Genomic DNA, 19,341 nt, shown 5'->3' with positions numbered 1-19,341 from the left:
GGTTAAGGGGGTGGCGGCGGCCTGCACAACTTTGCGGTGTTTGAACTTGTGATGGCGCAGAGGAATAGGTAACTAATGTCTGCGGCTGGTAAGTTTACACGTGTCAAATATCGAAATCAAGGAATTATGCCATATAAATTATAATAATATATGCCATATAAATTACAAAATTATAAGCCAGTAATGGGTTTGGAAATTCAGCTGAGAACGGCATACTATAATCAAGTATACGACATGTTGCCTTGCAAGGCATGTTTATTATGTTGTTTTAATTATGTTAATAAATTACCAATAACTGAAAGTATAGTTTATTATAATATATAGTTTTAAGAATTTTCAAACAAATGAAATGTATTTTTATGTAATTCCTTTTATACATATATTATTTCCTTACAAAAACCCTAAAATGCGCATTAAACTCATGTATAAATCCTTGTTTCATATAATAATCCTCGATATAGTATTGAAAGTACTTCCCAAATTCAATTCCCGCATAAACCCTACATGTGCCTGAGCCAAGCCTGCATCGATATGCACACATGCTCATCCTCGAGCCGAGTCAACACAGTTTCCTGCCCCTCAGACATGCTTCCGTGCATTTCCGCCCCAAATTATGCAGCAAGAACAAGCGGATTCCGACATCAGGACAAGACCCATTAGACATGCACTTTGATTTGGCTGAAAACTTTATTGCGGATCCCCATTTTCCTTCGCTCAGTACTCCAACGGCCATCCGCAGCAACAGCAGCAGTAAATCAATCATCCTCCACAATCAGCAGTCCGTCAAGGAAGTTGAGGCCCCGTGGACAGGTCCTGTAGAGATGCAGGCAATTGGCTCCAGCTTTTCCGGCGGCGTAGGCCTCGTGATAGGAGTTATCCAGTTCGGCCTTGCCGGGGCTAAAGTAGGTAAGATAATTGTTAGATTATCAGGGGTTAACTTCAGGTGTTTAGTAAATAAATTTCACCTGAGTACGATGTCCATAATTTCTGAGAACACGCCTATGTGATGGTGGATTTGGGCATTCTCGCAGATGGATCGCAGCAGGCATTGCCTGCCCATGGCCAGATTGTTGTTTCTCCTGCCCATATACTCCTCCAGAGCTGTGTAAACCAGGAGTCTGGCATCGTCTGCATATCGGACTCCTCCATTGGCCGTATGTATCTCGATATTCCTTTTCATCTGCGCTAGGGATCGGGCAAAGGTGCCCTCCCACTTGTCCCAAGGCCAAATCGGAGATGTGGGCAGGCTATATGTTCCACCCTGGAGAGTGAACGAAAGCACACATGAGCGAAAGGTCACCTTGTCCTCCAGCGGAATCGGCAAAGATGGGCCAATGCTGAATTTCATTGATCCACTGTTTTGATAGATCAGCCAGCGCTTCTGGCGATGTCTCATAAACTCCGTGAGATTTCGGTGGTCCGAGCCGAGTCCCCATGAGGGCAGGCTGAGCAGACTCAAAGCCAAGAGCAGACCCGTAGTCCACATCGTGCTCTCAACGACTAACTAACAGGTGTAGGCGTCACGGCTTTAACTCGCTTTCAAATCGCTCGTGAACTAAGTGAGCCATCATCATTGGGATGACAAGTGGAAATTTCGGAGACGCAAACATTTGGTGAGGCAATTAGCATTGTGAATGTGACAAGAAGTGAAATGCACTGAGAGAATAATCAAAAACATGACAGATTTTATGGGTGACTTGTACTTGTAGTTTTCAGTTTTGATAGAAAATTAATATTTGTGCTTAATAAAAATAATTAAATCAAGTATAAAATATGACTTTTACTTAAAGAATTACTGAATATAGTGGCTTATGCTCATTGATATTTATTATATCTGCTGCACATAATTTTTTCCATGTGTGAGCCTCCAGTTCTGGTTTTCTATTTGCACACGTGAGTGGAAAATTGAGTGGCCAACGGCTATCCATTTTGGGTACGGCCCCAAGTGAAATGACCCAAACGGCCAAGATCAAGATGAAAGGTCACAGAAATATGCGGGGAAAAGCGGACCACTTAGATGGCCATTAAGAGAGCGGGGACTATCTTCTCGCATACAATCGGCTGGCGATGGAGCGATGAAACGAAAAATGCTTTGCAAATTATTTAGACAAATAGGGGAAGCCTGAGGCGAACCGTTGTGCTGCAGATAATATCCTTTTTCGGGTTGTTTTGTGATTTGTCGACGTGGCCGGAAATGAAAAGCAAATAGCAGCAGTGGCAGTGGCACTGGCAGCAGGCAAATAAATTTGCTTGAATAACAACAACAATGGTAGCAACAATCGGCCAACAGCAAAAGCAGCAAACAGAGCTGCAAACCGCAAAGCCAAAGGGGGCAAAGGAGGGAAAAAGGATACCAGACCATAGTGGCATACAGACAAACTGTTACTGATATTTGCACACAGCCACCACCCACATATGCCTGACAAAATCACAATGCCGCGCAACTTTTCCCGCCCAAAATCCAGTCCCATTCCTCAGCCACCTGTCCCTCGGACATTTCCGCTTTCTGGGAACAACAAGCAGCTAGCACAAGAAATAAATTCGTGTTGACAATTGTAACGGCGCCTGTAGCGTCTGCAAAGTGAAATATTCATTAAAAAAATTCGTTTGAGAAACGAACCGAGTTTGTCTCGATTTGTGCTTACCCGATTGGCTAGACCAGAATTTGTTTAGTATTTTATCTCAGATGTAAACCAATTTCAATTAATATTTGAATTTGAGATCCTGAAGTTGGCGTTACCAGATCTGACATGGATCAGTGTGGCCATATCGAGTAGGTATCGATATTAAGCTTAGAAGCGTTACCAGATCAGAAATAGATCGGTGTAGCCATATCGATCAAGTATCGATGGCAAGCTTAAAAGCGTTGCCAGATTGTTGTCCTTTGACCAGGCTGTCAAGTTCATTTCCTGCGGCCATTCTTTTTCATTGAACCGGCAGCAGAAGTGGACGTGCGTCTCTCTATTCGGGAAAATTAAGTTAAAAAGCCTGTAAAGTGCGAAATATTAAATCGCGAAGTGGCATCCGGATAGATAAAGTGGTGAACAAGTGCCACAAGTGATTTTTATAAAGTGAGTAAGCTTGCGTCTGTATTTTGGTTATATTTAACCTCGAATTTTCTGCAGGTCGCAAACTTAGCTTTTTGCCGGCGCTGCCGAGACCCAGACGGGGCTCCTCGCCGCCGTTGCTGGCGCCTAGTCGGCACAGTAATCATCATCCGTGGAGAACCGAGAGGAAAACTCCCTGGATTTAGATTTTTGGGGCACAGGTACGCCATAGCCGCCGCCAGTGCGACACGGTCTTAATTAAATTACATTTACAGATCGTGCCCCACGTAATGAACTCATAACGAGTTAAGGAATTGTCAACTCGGGACGGAATAATCTCGTAACGAGTTAAGGAGCTTTAAAAGGAGCTAAGGAGGGTTCAGGAACAAGCATCGAAAACTTCTGCTGGACTCTAGAGCGTCCTAAGGAGCACCCCTCTCGGGTGGCCTCCTAGGAGGGGCTTGCGAGCCGTAAGGATGTCTAATTAGCATGGCTGCGCTGCTGAACTTCGAGGGAGAGTAATCCTGCAGCGCATCGTTGCCTGATCGAGCAACGCATCTCTACCAGGAGCCGTTTAGGGATTTCTCGGTGTTTTCATGGTTCCTGTAGCGAAACTTTGACCTGCGAGTCATGTCTGATTTAACCTCACATCCATATTTTTGTGCCTTTGCCGTGGTCGATCAGACTTAACCTCCCTTCAATATTTTTGTCTTTTGGCATGGCCTAACGAATTTAGCCAAACTACTTTTTCTCGCTTTTGTGGCAGCCGATCTGATCTATACGAATTAAAACAATTTAAGTATGCTGCGAAGCAGAGTTATTTTTGAGAGACAAATGCGAATCAAATGTCAACAAATCGAATACAATTCTGGAATACTGTGAAGAAAGTGCCCAGAGGCAAAACATACTTTGAATTAATGTGTGAATTTTGAATTAATTTAAATTCTTCGAATTAATTTAGTTTTAACTATCTATAAAGTTTCTTAAATCGAGAAAAGTTAAAGTTAGAGTAGCGATGAATTAAGGCCAGTTCTAAATGGCATCGAAAAGTTATAGAGTTGAAGGAAGCAAGGGTCTGTCGAATTTCTTTTTCAGTGAACCACGCCGGAGATCGATCTTCTTCGTTGGAATTATCCTGAGTGAGTTACATAACCAATGGTATTGTGTTCTTTCGACAAATTGAATGAGAGAAGTGACCTTAACTTAATGCTTTCCTTAAATTGAAATTGAAATGAATTATCTTTTGCAACTTTTCGAAATCAGTGCAGAGCTTAGCTTACATTTTTCTCTAAAACAATTACGTTAACTAATAGAAATAAAATCTAGATTACGGAATCTATTATAATTGATCTCGAATAAAAAAAATGAAGCTTAGTTTTGAAACAAGTAAATGAATTTCAGCAATAATATTAGTTTTAAAACTTAATTACAGTTAGTTAAAGTGAATCTAAATATAGCTGCGAATTTAGTATAATTTTGTTCTTTAAAAAAAAAAAAAAAAAGGATTACCTCTTTAGATCAGCTACACTTAGAGAAATTTCGATTAAGTTTTATTTAGGGTCAATATTACCACATCTATTGTTCCTTTAGCTATATCTACTATTATCTTACAATGTTCCTAGATTATTCTAGCTATAAGAATATTAGAAAAGACGATTAAAATCATGAATACCTGAAACTAAAACTTTTTGAACTCTGCTGATGAATCCGTGAGAGTAGGGTATCCGAAGGGGTCACCGGAGTTATGCCTCCAAAGGAAGGTGATCATAGGTTGGGTGGGCATACCGCGAGCACAACAACAGCCGTGTTCTCGCAAAATTAACTTTCTCAATCCTTTATTTTCTTTCTTCAAATCTCTAGTCTTCCTCTCTTTCCTTCCTTCTGAATTTATTTGTTTTCTATTCCGGTTTAGTTCTAGTTCCTTTTCTTTTGTCGCAAGCACGCTCAATTCTCGATTCTTTTAATAATAAAGCGCAGAGGTCTGGGTCAAGCAAGACCACCACCCCCAAAGCCGACGAGCTAGAGCCGGATACTATAGCGTGCCCCCGCAGCTCAGATCCTCAGTAACCCGTCAGATTTTCTAACGTTACACGCTACAGTTATAATTTTATTATTAATAAGAAAAAAAGTGGCGCCCAACGTGAGGGGCCTCAGTGAGTACAGTAATACCTCATTGAGACTCACAGATAGATAAATTCAAAAATCTTTTCTATACTTTCAAATTTTCAACTTTAATTTTCTTCTCTAAAATTTTTTTTTCGTTCATTTGTTAATTGATTAGGAAAACAAGGAATGAGAACTTTGGGTTTTCTTCTTGGCCACGATTAAATTTTAACGATAAAGATTTTCCTCATTACGCAAAGGTGAGAAAGAATTGGGTGGAGGAAAATACAGATGAAGCGAACCGTGGTTGATCTTCTGGCCCCGTCCAAATTTTTCAAATCGTTGCGTAAACTAAACTTTGGGAATTTTAATTTTTTTTGTAAGATTCAATCGCTTTGGAATATAGAGTTTCTGTCATATAGACGTACTCTATCCACGAATGACTAACAGTAAGATTTAAATTTCATTTCTCCTCAGAGGAGTTAGATTTTGTTGGAGTTATAACAGGAATACAAAGGTTTTGTTTGCGAATAAGCCGTTGTCCGTTTGATATTTTTGCAAATTTTGACATCCTCTCTGTTGGTTCTATTCTTTTTTTTGAAGATGCGAACCACACCACTCTGTTTCTTCAAATTCTATATTTTCCGAGGAAGTTCACTAATTAAATCGGTACCCTACGACACGGGGACATCAAGCATTGAGTTCAAATTTCTAAAAGATTTTGTTATATATATTTTTTTTTGTATTATTTTGCTATTATCTTATTTCGTTGTTGGTTTGAGTTATTGTATCTTGATTATCGCTATTTGAAATCTCTTATCTCTTATCTCTATCGTTACCTTATCTTAAAATGGGAGTAGGTCACTCTCCAGACAAGGGCTCTGAGGGAGCAACCAAGCCAGTCTGTCCGTTGTGTAAACTTGAGATCAAGTCTGCAACTGACATTTTTAAAACGTCATGTAATCATGAGTTCCACAAGAAGTGTATAGAACTACACTTTAAGAGAAGCGAATTCTGTCCCGTTTGCGAAACCGCTTGTAGACCAGTAGCAGAAAATAAAGGGTTACAAACACGATCGCAATCTAGAAGTCGTCAAACAGAGGTTTTAGAAACTAGAAATCCATCAGAGGATATGCCTAGTACGTCAGTTAGGTTAGATAGCAACCAAATTAATAACGTTAATGCTATTACTTTACTCGCCATGGAGCGTAGATTGCTCGAGATTTTATCGGAGAAAATGACCGAATTAGTGAAAACTACCGTGGTTGAAAGTGTTAGAAGTATGATTGCAACACCTACTAATTCTGCTGCTAATGGTGACGAAAGGTCAACTACGCCTACACCGTTAGTAGAAGCCATCCAACCACAATCTAGCGGTGGTGAACGAATACCTAATGCAAATAGGTTTATGACTAACACTGGATCGCCGGTTTCTCATAGAAGTTCCTCGTCTGATCTCATAAATAGACCCGACAAAGTAGTTCACATCCTGAACGGATGGAAAATCAAATACTCAGGATCAGGTGTAACTATAGATAATTTTATCTACAGAGTAGAAGCCCTCACGCACCAAACGTTAGAAGGAAACTTCCCAGTTCTCTGTAGGCATGTTAGCGTTCTCTTTGAGGGTAAAGCCAACGAGTTTTATTGGCGTTACCACAAATCAGTTTCCGAAGTTCATTGGGACAGGCTATGTTCTGCATTGCGGTGTCAATTTCGTCAAAGAAGAGACGATGTAGACATAGAAGAGTTAATACGAAACAGAAAACAAAAGCCTAATGAGACATTCGACAGTTTTTATGACAGTGTAAACGTTTTAATTGATCAATTGGAGACACCATGGTCCTCCCGAAAACTTGCACGTGTTCTTAAGAACAATTTAAGACCTGAAATAAGGCACGAACTACTGAACGTAGATATTGGAAATGTTCCCGAATTGAGAGAAATATGTCGTCGACGCGAAGCTTTTCTTGACGATGTCAAACATTCGCACGGTTACACTAAAGTAACTCCTTTTCGACGAGAAGTCTCGGAGTTAAGTTCGAAAGTAGATTCTCAAGTTGAATTCGAATCCGATAACGATTTAGAAGTTGACGCATTTTCCTTGGTGTGTTGGAATTGCCGCAAAGAGGGGCATAGATACCAAGATTGTCTGTCTGAAAAGCGTGTATTTTGCTACGGCTGTGGAGCAGCTAACACTTATAAACCGAATTGTGTTAAGTGTACAAAAAACTCGCAATTCGGCATTACGAAGTTGCAACACAAAGTGAAGACTTCGAATGCCGCACGTCATCAGTCAACAATGACCGATTAAAGGTTGTTGCAGATTTAGAAGCAACACCATCTAAAACACTTGACGTTCCAATTAACAATGTCAGTTCACTGCATTGTAAAATCAAAGATATATCTGAAACAAAAATACCTTGCTTTTACCTTGAATCATGTACTCAGAAATCAACATCTCGAAGTTCTAGGAGAATCAGAACGTTTTGGCAGAATGTCAAAAACTGCACTCTCGGATTGAAATATATATGTGGTATTCCTACTGGAACTAGAGATCTTCGTCCATTTTTGCCTGTTCGTGTACTCGATCGTACTGTTTATGGGTTACTCGATTCCGGTGCTTCCATTAGTTGTTTCGGCGGTGAATTAGCTAAAGAGATAATTTCTACAGAAAAAGCGTATAAGTCTCTAAATATTAGTGCTACCACGGCAGATGGAAGTCCACAACGTATTGTAGGCAGAATGAAAACTGATGTAGATTATGGTAGTGTGTCAAAGACTTTAACTATTTATATAGTGCCTTCTCTAAAACAAGATCTTTACTTGGGTATAGACTTTTGGAGGCTGTATAATCTTCTTCCGAAGAATTTGCAGATATCAGAACTCGAATCGAGTGATGTTGGCAGAAAGGTCGGAGTTGATCAACACGACTTATCTGAAGAGATGGAGTCAAAGCTAGCTAGTGTCATAAAATGTTTTCCGTCGTTTACCGATGAAGGTCTTGGCAAGACTAGCTTGATAACTCATTCGATTGATGTAGGGAATGCTAAACCAATAAAACAACGGCATTTCCCAGTTTCGCCTGCAGTGGAGAAGAGTATGTATGAAGAAATTGACAGAATGTTAAAACTAGGCGTGATTGAGGGATCAGATAGCGCGTGGTCTTCACCTATTGTCATGGTCACCAAACCAGGCAAAGTGAGAATCTGTTTAGATTGCCGTAAGGTCAATAGTTTCACTGAAAAAGACGCGTATCCACTTCCCCAGATCAGCGGAATTTTAAGCCGCTTACCTAAAGCCGAGTTCATAACAAGTCTCGACTTAAAAGATGCTTATTGGCAAGTGCCACTTGAAGCTCAGTCTAGAGATAAGACTGCTTTTACAGTCCCTGGTAGGCCTCTTTACCAATTTAAGGTGATGCCATTTGGGCTATGTAATGCCACCAGTACCATGTCTCGTTTAATGGATAAAGTCGTTCCCGCGCATCTTAGGAATGAAGTGTTTGTCTACTTGGATGACCTTTTAGTAGTTTCTTCTGACTTTGAGAGTCACTTGGGAGTTCTCAGAGAAATAGCCGTTCAAATCAAGCGTGCTGGATTGACGATCAATATTGGCAAAAGTCATTTCTGTATGCGGAGAGTTCGCTATTTAGGTCACATAATAGGAGATGGTGGTATTCGAACCGACCCTGAAAAGGTAAAGGCTATAACTGATTTTCCGGTGCCGAAAACTCTGAGAGGCTTGAGAAGCTTTATGGGTTTGTGTGGTTGGTACCGTAAATTTGTACCGAACTTTGCAACAATTGCTGCGCCGTTGACCGATCTCATGACAACAAAGCGAAAATTTTCCTTGACACCCGAAGCGTTAGAAGCATTTAAAGTGTTAAAGAGTCGCCTTAGTCAAGCTCCGGTTTTATGCAGCCCAGATTTTTCTAAACCATTCGCCATTCATTGTGATGCTAGCAAGTCTGGAGTTGGTGGAGTGCTAGTGCAAGTATCCGAAGAAGGAGACGAGCGCCCGATAGCATTTATTTCAAAGAAGTTGAATAAAGCTCAGCGCAACTATACTGTGACTGAGCAAGAATGTTTAGCTGCGATAGTAGCGCTGAGAGACTTCAGAGCCTATGTAGAAGGTCATGATTTTAAAATCATAACTGACCATGCTTCGTTAAAATGGCTCATGTCCAATCACGACCTTAGCTCACGCTTAGCTCGATGGGCATTAGCTCTGCAAAGATATCGTTTCAAAATCGAACATCGTAAGGGTATTTTGAACGTTGTTCCTGATTCGTTATCGCGTGTAAACGAGGATGAAATAGCAGCTGTAGATCTGCAAGAAGGTTTACTAATTGATTTAAACTCAGAAGAATTTAAGTCCCCGGAATATCAAGATTTGGTAGCAAAGGTTAATGCTAATAAAACAAACTTTCCGGATCTTAAAGCAGAAGACGGATATGTATACAGAAAAGCAGAACATCTAACTGGTGAACAAAAGCATGATGAGTATGCATGGAAGTTATGGATACCTAACGGTTTAGTATCTAAAGTTCTGTTTCAAGCGCACAATAGCCCTTTAGCGTCCCATGGGGGAATACATAAGACTATTGAACGAGTGAGAAGATACTATTTTTGGCCTCGACTCGTGCCTGACGTAAAAGCGTACATTAGTTCTTGTGAGACTTGCAAGTCTACGAAGTCACCGAGTCATGTTCTTAGGCCGCCTTTGGGAAAAGCGCCAGAAACGGTTAGACTTTTTCAGCGAATTTTCATTGATTTTCTTGGACCGTACCCACGTTCCAGAAGTGGAAATATCGGAATATTTATTGTTCTCGATCATTTTTCTAAATTTATTTTCTTGAAACCAGTTAAGAAGATAAATGCGAGTGTCGTAGTTAAATATCTCGAAGGAGAGCTGTTTATGACTTTTGGAGTTCCGGAAACAGTTGTGTCTGACAACGGTTCTCAATTTCGTTCCGAAGCATTTCAAAAACTGATGCGGCAGTACGAAATATCGCATACATTAACAGCTGTCCATTCGCCGCAAGCCAATGCGTCGGAACGCGTTAATCGTTCTGTTATCGCTGGCATAAGAGCTTATCTACGTCCGGACCAAAAGGACTGGGACGAGTACCTTAATAAAATATGTTGTGCCTTAAGATCCTCAATTCATTCCAGTATAGGGACTACTCCATACTATATGGCTTTTGGTCAACATATGGTAACCACAGGTTCTACATATTCCTTGTTGAGGAAGTTGAACATGTTAGACGATCGTTCATTAATGTTCAATCGGCAAGATTCGTTCGAATTGATTCGGGAAGATGCGACTAAGCAAATGCAGAAAGCACGTGTGCAGAACGAAAAGCGGTATAATTTGCGATCGCGAGAAGTATCTTTTGCTGTAGGACAGGAAGTTTTCCGTCGCAATTTTAAACAGAGTTGCTTTCAAACCGGATATAACGCTAAATTCGGGCCCACATTTGTGAAAGCCCGAGTAAGGAAAAAGCTAGGAAGTTCATATTATGAATTAGAAGATTTGCAAGGTCGAGTCCTGGGAAATTATCACGCAAAGGATATTCGACAGTAAAGTCGCTCCAGGCGGTATCAGCCTAGGGTATCTCTAGGGGAAAAATACCCTAGTCTGATTGTGGCAGGGGGGCTTTGTAACGGCGCCTGTAGCGTCTGCAAAGTGAAATATTCATTAAAAAAATTCGTTTGAGAAACGAACCGAGTTTGTCTCGATTTGTGCTTACCCGATTGGCTAGACCAGAATTTGTTTAGTATTTTATCTCAGATGTAAACCAATTTCAATTAATATTTGAATTTGAGATCCTGAAGTTGGCGTTACCAGATCTGACATGGATCAGTGTGGCCATATCGAGTAGGTATCGATATTAAGCTTAGAAGCGTTACCAGATCAGAAATAGATCGGTGTAGCCATATCGATCAAGTATCGATGGCAAGCTTAAAAGCGTTGCCAGATTGTTGTCCTTTGACCAGGCTGTCAAGTTCATTTCCTGCGGCCATTCTTTTTCATTGAACCGGCAGCAGAAGTGGACGTGCGTCTCTCTATTCGGGAAAATTAAGTTAAAAAGCCTGTAAAGTGCGAAATATTAAATCGCGAAGTGGCATCCGGATAGATAAAGTGGTGAACAAGTGCCACAAGTGATTTTTATAAAGTGAGTAAGCTTGCGTCTGTATTTTGGTTATATTTAACCTCGAATTTTCTGCAGGTCGCAAACTTAGCTTTTTGCCGGCGCTGCCGAGACCCAGACGGGGCTCCTCGCCGCCGTTGCTGGCGCCTAGTCGGCACAGTAATCATCATCCGTGGAGAACCGAGAGGAAAACTCCCTGGATTTAGATTTTTGGGGCACAGGTACGCCATAGCCGCCGCCAGTGCGACACGGTCTTAATTAAATTACATTTACAGATCGTGCCCCACGTAATGAACTCATAACGAGTTAAGGAATTGTCAACTCGGGACGGAATAATCTCGTAACGAGTTAAGGAGCTTTAAAAGGAGCTAAGGAGGGTTCAGGAACAAGCATCGAAAACTTCTGCTGGACTCTAGAGCGTCCTAAGGAGCACCCCTCTCGGGTGGCCTCCTAGGAGGGGCTTGCGAGCCGTAAGGATGTCTAATTAGCATGGCTGCGCTGCTGAACTTCGAGGGAGAGTAATCCTGCAGCGCATCGTTGCCTGATCGAGCAACGCATCTCTACCAGGAGCCGTTTAGGGATTTCTCGGTGTTTTCATGGTTCCTGTAGCGAAACTTTGACCTGCGAGTCATGTCTGATTTAACCTCACATCCATATTTTTGTGCCTTTGCCGTGGTCGATCAGACTTAACCTCCCTTCAATATTTTTGTCTTTTGGCATGGCCTAACGAATTTAGCCAAACTACTTTTTCTCGCTTTTGTGGCAGCCGATCTGATCTATACGAATTAAAACAATTTAAGTATGCTGCGAAGCAGAGTTATTTTTGAGAGACAAATGCGAATCAAATGTCAACAAATCGAATACAATTCTGGAATACTGTGAAGAAAGTGCCCAGAGGCAAAACATACTTTGAATTAATGTGTGAATTTTGAATTAATTTAAATTCTTCGAATTAATTTAGTTTTAACTATCTATAAAGTTTCTTAAATCGAGAAAAGTTAAAGTTAGAGTAGCGATGAATTAAGGCCAGTTCTAAATGGCATCGAAAAGTTATAGAGTTGAAGGAAGCAAGGGTCTGTCGAATTTCTTTTTCAGTGAACCACGCCGGAGATCGATCTTCTTCGTTGGAATTATCCTGAGTGAGTTACATAACCAATGGTATTGTGTTCTTTCGACAAATTGAATGAGAGAAGTGACCTTAACTTAATGCTTTCCTTAAATTGAAATTGAAATGAATTATCTTTTGCAACTTTTCGAAATCAGTGCAGAGCTTAGCTTACATTTTTCTCTAAAACAATTACGTTAACTAATAGAAATAAAATCTAGATTACGGAATCTATTATAATTGATCTCGAATAAAAAAAATGAAGCTTAGTTTTGAAACAAGTAAATGAATTTCAGCAATAATATTAGTTTTAAAACTTAATTACAGTTAGTTAAAGTGAATCTAAATATAGCTGCGAATTTAGTATAATTTTGTTCTTTAAAAAAAAAAAAAAAAAGGATTACCTCTTTAGATCAGCTACACTTAGAGAAATTTCGATTAAGTTTTATTTAGGGTCAATATTACCACATCTATTGTTCCTTTAGCTATATCTACTATTATCTTACAATGTTCCTAGATTATTCTAGCTATAAGAATATTAGAAAAGACGATTAAAATCATGAATACCTGAAACTAAAACTTTTTGAACTCTGCTGATGAATCCGTGAGAGTAGGGTATCCGAAGGGGTCACCGGAGTTATGCCTCCAAAGGAAGGTGATCATAGGTTGGGTGGGCATACCGCGAGCACAACAACAGCCGTGTTCTCGCAAAATTAACTTTCTCAATCCTTTATTTTCTTTCTTCAAATCTCTAGTCTTCCTCTCTTTCCTTCCTTCTGAATTTATTTGTTTTCTATTCCGGTTTAGTTCTAGTTCCTTTTCTTTTGTCGCAAGCACGCTCAATTCTCGATTCTTTTAATAATAAAGCGCAGAGGTCTGGGTCAAGCAAGACCACCACCCCCAAAGCCGACGAGCTAGAGCCGGATACTATAGCGTGCCCCCGCAGCTCAGATCCTCAGTAACCCGTCAGATTTTCTAACGTTACACGCTACACAATCTGAATGATTTATAGAAAATGCGTGCAGACGAAATATTCACATTTAGGGGGAAAAAACATGCCTATGGGTAGGCGTAAATGAAAAGATCAACAAGCTAACCGATTTGGATCAGTAAGTCTGCCTTACTTAGTCGGTGTTTATCTGTGAATATCAATGAAGACTCCCACAATTTCGACAGTCATTGTTGACTGTCGTGTTTATAAATAGTTTTTAAAGCGATAAAGAGAGAAATTATGTTTAAGAATCCAAAATCAATACTTTAAATTTGAAAACTTGACCCGCTCTTATGCTCCTTTTAGCTATAAACTTAATTTTTCCTGGCCATAATTAGGCAGCGGGTGAACGGGGAAAAGTTGCTGGTAAAACAATATCTGAAGTGGGGCAAAACATTTCTCGAACTGTCACAGCCAGGAAGAGAATGGGCACCATAGCAAGCGAAAGAAACTGTGAAACCCAATGGACTTGTAGCTACCTCATACGACCAAGATCCCTAAAAAAAAAGAACTCGAAGAAAAAACGAAAGAAACGACTCCCTAGAGCGAGGTTCTTCTTCTTCAATTTCTCACACAAACTGTATATAATATTTATTATGTTGGCATAATAAATTGCAACATGAGGCAGATTCATTTTCGCACTTGCGGACATTTTTCATTTCGTTGCCCGCCGGGCAGCAGCTGCTTGGACTTTTGTGGGACGACAGGAAAGGTGCCCGGGAGTGGGCTCCAAGCCGAATGTGGGTGGCTTCCGGTTGGTCTTTCAGGCTGGTATTTCCTGTGGTGGTGGTTGAGCGCTAAGGAAACCATTGGCGCCACATTTACGACGTCACCTCGCTGCTGATGAGCAAAAAGAAACTTGTTGCCGTCTTTTAGTATGGTTCAGTGCTTAGATGGAAGTTCAAATGTCCTTTAATTAATAAGGGTGATTAAAATTATATATTTTTAATTGTATATACCAACCTTACAGGTATCTTGAGTAAATATTTAAAAATAGTTAATGTAAGTCTTTCCTTTCAGTGCTCAACCTTTAATTTACTTTCCTTTTATTAGTAAAAACAACCTTATTTTATTAAATTCGTAAAATATATTTTTAAGTAGTTATTTATATTATTTATAATTTACAAAAATGTATATTTAAAATAGAGCTTTTATAAAAACCACTGCACTCGTTTCTCCTTTGCTGCAGTTACTTTTATTTTTGGAACATTTTTTAATGAACTTTTTCCTTGTTACATGAACTGTTTAAAAAAGAAAAATAATAAAATATATATTTATAATACATTTTTAAAAGCTCTCCATTTGGAACCACAAGACCTAACAAGCTGTGAAATCAACAGCTCCGCCGCAAGTTACCTTTCTTGGCTGCTCTACCTGTTCCTGGACTGTCATGTGCCCTGGCATGTGCACATTTTAAAAGGGAAATTTAATAAACCTTGTCCTATTTCATGCTCATTAGTGCCATGATAAATTGTGGAGCCACGTAACCGGGGCGCGGAGGAGACCGTCCCGGACCGAGGCCATTTCTCAGGTGAGACTGCCACAAATGGAAGGGTAGAGAGTGGTAGAGTCGGGGAAGAGGCCCATGTAAATGTGGTCCGGGTGAAAGTTCAAAGGCCAGATGCGGCGGCGGCGGCAGCGGCGCTTAACTGTTGCACAATGCACGACCCTCCCCCCAAATGGCCATAAATTAGAAAAGTTCGCCTCTGATGCGGACAAGTTGCCTTTGATTTGCCAGTTTTGCTTGCCGTTTTATAGCCGTTTAATGTGCTGACATGTCGGCAATTACACGAGAAAGATTGTCTGCGATTGGGGGGCGGGAAATTGAGAATGCGGGAAATGGAAAATGGGGAGAGTGGAGGATGAAGTTCATGGAGCTCACATAAATTCTAGCAATAATCTCATTGTTTTCACATGCGCTTCATTGCGCGGTTTTTATCACGCATCGGGCGAGGCGAGAACTGAACGGAAAATCGAGACACTTTTCCCCCCATCTGTTTTCCTTGTCTTGTTTTTTGTTGGTTCTTATTATTGTTGTTTTTGTCAACAAAGTTTTGCAGACACAATATGTCTGCGGCAGTCGGTTGTCTACTCCATATATATGTATATATATATATATATATATATATTATCCCTTCTCTTTTTTCAGTCCGATTTCAGTCCCTTTGGCTGCTTCCATCTGCCAACTGATGTAGCTACTTTTATGGTTGATGTTATTACTTTTTTTGTTGTTGCCTCCGCTGATGCCCTGTTTTCCCATTTTCCTGAATTCCCCTCTATTTTCCCTGCATGTTTCCCGAGGACTGATACTGCGGCATGCAACAGCATAAAAAAGTTGAAGGTTGAAGACAATCTGTTGGGCGAGTAAAAGATTTAATACCGTGGAATTAGCTTATTTTGGAGTTTTATTAAAAATAAGGAGCTTTATTTATTGCCTAACTTGACAGGTTTATATTTCGAAATAACTTTTATTACCAAGTTTTAATCTTCTAATTTAAAAAAAAGCTTTGACAGTGAATGCAGATAATTTCCTAATGGGTTTGTATGTTTGAATTACACTTATTTTTATAATAAACTTTATTTATATTTCCCTATTTTATGATTAAGGCAATACATCTTAGCCTTAAGCTAAATTATAAATTAAATATAAACAGTTTAAATCCTTCTACATGCTAGAGATGACCTTCTCTTAGTAAGGGTATCTAACATAACTAACTTTAGTTGCTGGTTATTATTGTTTCTTTTTGTTTACTATTTTTTTTTTTTTTTTTTTTGCTAGTTGGAGCGTTGCTTTTTGCCTTTGTGGCTGCTGCTGCACTTCAGACGTCGCCATCCTCGTGGTTTGGCGACGACATTTAAAGCGCCATGAATATGCAAAACTTTTACACTTGCTTTTTATGCGCAAATGTATAAATTGAGGAAAAAATGAAGAGGCGAGAGGAGAACAAACGTTGCTGCTGCCGCTGCAAGTGTATTTTTTGTTTGCTCTCTCCGGGCTCAGCACTATTAGTCGCCAACTGGCAACTGGCAAGTTGTGCCGGCAGGATGCTGGATGCCTGGATTCTCGCCCCCTTCGTCGCGTAATAATTCTTCAATAATAACGGAGCAGAGCCCGGCGGAGGCCAAAGCGTTTGTCGGTTAGGTGGGAAATGGGATCCGGCAGATCCGGCAGCTTCGAACCTTCCTCCGTGGCAGCCAACTCCATTGCGGGCTATAAAATAAACACTCACTCACTGCTGCCACCGCTCCTTGTCGCGTTATCCTTTTTCCTGCAGCTCCTCATTGTGCACAGAGAAGAAATTGAGGCGTTTTTTAAGTTACAATTACAAGATGTTTATGTAAATAATTAATTTAATGCTCTTCAATTTTAAGAAAATAAATAGTTAAGTATTTTATATTGATTAAATAATAATTGGAAAAATATTTATATATTATTATGTTATATATAAGAATTTCAATTATATAGATTACTTTTAATTAGGCATATTTGCGAAATTTTTTGCTGTTTAATACAATTTTTTAATATATGTATTTAAATTAATATTTTTCAATATAATACAAATAATAATTATTATTATTTAAATTATAATTTAATAAAATGGAAAAAATAAACAAAAATTTTTTTCTAGTAAATTTAAGGTAATTTAATGAAATAGTTAAATTTTGTTGCGTGTTTGCAGTTTCTTCTTGCAGTTTTTTGTCGCTGGCTGTGGTTTAAGTTTTCCTTCCACTTTTTCTGTTCTTTCCTCTTTCCTTTTTTTTTTGTTGCATCTGCGGCTTGGCGAAATTTGTTTGCATTTGCAATGCAGAATTAAATTATTGCTTCCTCTACGCCCGTTTCTGTCTAACTCGGCGACGCAACTGTCTGCTGCTGTTGCGGTTTTCTCCGTTTGTTGCTGTTGTTGTTGCTTCAACTGCTGTTGCTGCTGCTACATATTGTTGCTTTGCTTACCGCAGCAACATTATCGCCGGGCTTTTGGCCTGTTATTTGAACGCCGCTTGGAGACACGGAACTTGTGGCTCACGGAAGGACTATATTGATTGGACGGCTATTCAGAGCTGGCCAAGATAAATATCCTGGGTCCCCGAACGCCATTCAAGATGTTGCCGCAAGATGTTATTGATTATTAAATAATAACATTAAATGATTTAAGGGAAAAGGGGAAATATCAGCCAGATGGGCGATGTAATTATCAAATAAAAGTTGACAAGAGCAACGACCTAGATTAGTTTTATAATAATCTACACTACGCACTCTTTATTATCTCATAATTTCTGTTTTTATTTTCAATTTTAAACAACATTAATTTCAAGACCCCCCATATAAGCAGTATAAACACTGATGATAACAATTAGATTATATAGTTGTAGTTGTGACGCTTCAAAGGTCTTAGACCGATAGCCAACCATGGGAGATAACGCAACACAATATTGCGTATACGTATAGTATAGTGTATATACATGAAATCTAGTCCAAGGGGGTCTCTGGCGATCTTTAGTTTGCAATTGGCTTTCGACTGAATAGCACGTAATTTTCTGACAGAGAAAACAAGTTTTAAATATGGATTTGTCTGGCAAAAATGTGGTTTACTTTGGCGGCTTCGGCGGCATAGGCCAGAAATGTGTGCAAGAGTTGCTTCAGCGAAAAATAAAGGTAATAATTAAATTTAAAATACAAATATATCATTAATATAATCTGCTTTTTAGTCGTTGGCAATTTTTGATTTAACAGAAAATAGCCAAGTGCTGGCTGAGTGGAAAAGCAACAATCCCGACACAGATATATTCTACCAAAAAGTAGACATCACCCAAAAGTCAGACATTGAGGCGGCCTACAAGGCCACCGCCGAGAAACTGGGTCACTTCGATGTGGTGGTCAATGGCAGTGGACTGATGAACGATCGTCTGATCGAACTAACCATTCAAATAAATCTGGTAAATATATTACTTATAAATTTAGTTTCTTATTAATTATTTTACTATTTTCAGCTGGGCGTAGTTTACAGTTGCCTGACAGCCCTGGAGTACATGGACAAGACGAAGGGTGGCCATGGTGGAGTTATAGTGAATATATCCTCGGTGGCTGGACTGCAACCCACGTCATCAATGGCCATTTACTCGGCTGCCAAGACGGGAGTTACCACCTTTACCAGGGCCCTGGCTGTAAGTTTAAATTTATAAAATTAATAAGCAGTAATCATAATTTATTAAAATTTTTATCTAGCACCCAAGTTATTATGCCCGCTCTGGCGTGGGTTTTATTACCGTATGTCCCGGTTTCACTGACACTGGCCTTTTGGACGATATTCTTAACAAGACGACCTTCGAATACCAGCCCCCCATGATGGCCGGCAAGGTAAAGAAGCAGACTGCAGAGCAGTGTGCTCGGAGCTTGGTCGGGGCCATAGAGACGGGCAAAAATGGGGCAGTGCTGCTGCTGGAGCTGGGTGAGACCCACGAGGTGGATATACCAAGCCATTGGAAGCCTCAATTTGAAGATTGAATATATTTTTTTGGTTGAATAAAAGATAATATATTAAAATTGGTTGGTAAATTAAAAAAAAAGATTTTTTTCTTAGAAAGTAGAAACAGATTAGCTGAGAAACATAAATATGGATTTAAGGAAAGTTTGTTTAGCAAACAAAAAAGATAATTAATATCTTAAAAGCAGCCTTAACTACTATCTTTACTACAATGTATGCTAGGTTTATCTCTATCGGCACGCTTTTATGAGTCTTAAGATAACGTTTTAAGCGTAGAATATATTATGATAATTAAGTGATTATCGCTTATAAACAACCTTAGGTATTTGGGTTATCATTGAAACCTTAAGTTGTCAACTTTTATAAAAACTTTCCGTTCCCTATTTCGCCTCGCTAAGCACTTCCACCGAAAATAAGTAAAGGAATTTCGTAAAGTTTCTTTTATTTGTGCAACC

At 39.6% G+C, this 19,341-nt stretch overlaps 2 protein-coding genes and 1 long non-coding RNA gene across 5 annotated transcripts; 2 read left to right on the top strand and 1 right to left on the bottom strand.

The window, feature by feature from the left end:
- Window positions 1-580: 580 nt before the first annotated feature.
- Window positions 581-2,662, bottom strand: LOC108071493 (uncharacterized). 2 transcript variants are annotated; one of them, XM_070285923.1, is made up of 4 exons: window positions 2,646-2,662; window positions 2,134-2,574; window positions 966-1,261; window positions 581-897 (listed from the first exon to the last, which is right to left on the bottom strand). In XM_070285923.1, exons 2-4 carry the CDS (start codon window positions 2,368-2,370, stop codon window positions 756-758), a joined length of 675 nt encoding a protein of 224 aa, XP_070142024.1. In that variant the 5' UTR covers window positions 2,371-2,574; window positions 2,646-2,662; the 3' UTR covers window positions 581-755. The 2 variants fall into 2 exon arrangements, with proteins under 2 accessions (XP_070142024.1, XP_017017744.1); XM_017162255.2 differs by lacking the exons at window positions 2,134-2,574; window positions 2,646-2,662 and having other exon boundaries at window positions 966-1,487.
- On the top strand, window positions 2,632-4,025 carry LOC108071495 (uncharacterized). Its single transcript, XR_005991319.2, has 3 exons — window positions 2,632-3,071; window positions 3,126-3,268; window positions 3,323-4,025. It is a non-coding gene; the product is annotated as an uncharacterized lncRNA (long non-coding RNA).
- Window positions 4,026-5,880: 1,855 nt separating this feature from the next.
- On the top strand, window positions 5,881-18,942 carry LOC108073879 (alcohol dehydrogenase-like). Of its 2 annotated transcripts, XM_017165664.3 has the most exons (7): window positions 7,938-11,331; window positions 11,386-11,528; window positions 11,583-12,446; window positions 17,947-18,057; window positions 18,111-18,338; window positions 18,393-18,566; window positions 18,628-18,942. In XM_017165664.3, exons 4-7 carry the CDS (start codon window positions 17,965-17,967, stop codon window positions 18,904-18,906), a joined length of 774 nt encoding a protein of 257 aa, XP_017021153.1. In that variant the 5' UTR covers window positions 7,938-11,331; window positions 11,386-11,528; window positions 11,583-12,446; window positions 17,947-17,964; the 3' UTR covers window positions 18,907-18,942. The 2 variants fall into 2 exon arrangements, 1 of the variants encoding a protein (XP_017021153.1); XR_011444948.1 differs by lacking the exons at window positions 17,947-18,057; window positions 18,111-18,338; window positions 18,393-18,566; window positions 18,628-18,942 and having other exon boundaries at window positions 5,881-11,331; window positions 11,583-12,285.
- The last annotated feature ends 399 nt before the right edge of the window (window positions 18,943-19,341 follow it).

Source organism: Drosophila kikkawai, chromosome 3L (genome assembly GCF_030179895.1).
Source record: "Drosophila kikkawai strain 14028-0561.14 chromosome 3L, DkikHiC1v2, whole genome shotgun sequence".
Taxonomy (NCBI): domain Eukaryota; kingdom Metazoa; phylum Arthropoda; class Insecta; order Diptera; family Drosophilidae; genus Drosophila; species Drosophila kikkawai.
Note: the sequence above shows the minus strand (reverse complement) of the source record. Positions and strands in the feature narration are given on the sequence as shown.

Excerpts from the sequence above, each read along its gene's own strand:
- LOC108071493 (XM_070285923.1), bottom strand. The coding sequence starts at position 2,370 with ATGCCACTATGGTCTGGTATCCTTTTTCCCTCCTTTGCCCCCTTTGGC. Across the intron at positions 1,262-2,133 it reads ATATTATCTGCAGCACAACG|GGTGGAACATATAGCCTGCC; the intron begins GTTCGCCTCAGG and ends TTCACTCTCCAG. Across the intron at positions 898-965 it reads ATTATGGACATCGTACTCAG|CCCCGGCAAGGCCGAACTGG; the intron begins GTGAAATTTATT and ends TACCTACTTTAG.
- LOC108073879 (XM_017165664.3), top strand. The coding sequence starts at position 17,965 with ATGGATTTGTCTGGCAAAAATGTGGTTTACTTTGGCGGCTTCGGCGGC. Across the intron at positions 18,339-18,392 it reads TAACCATTCAAATAAATCTG|CTGGGCGTAGTTTACAGTTG; the intron begins GTAAATATATTA and ends TACTATTTTCAG. Across the intron at positions 18,567-18,627 it reads CCTTTACCAGGGCCCTGGCT|CACCCAAGTTATTATGCCCG; the intron begins GTAAGTTTAAAT and ends ATTTTTATCTAG.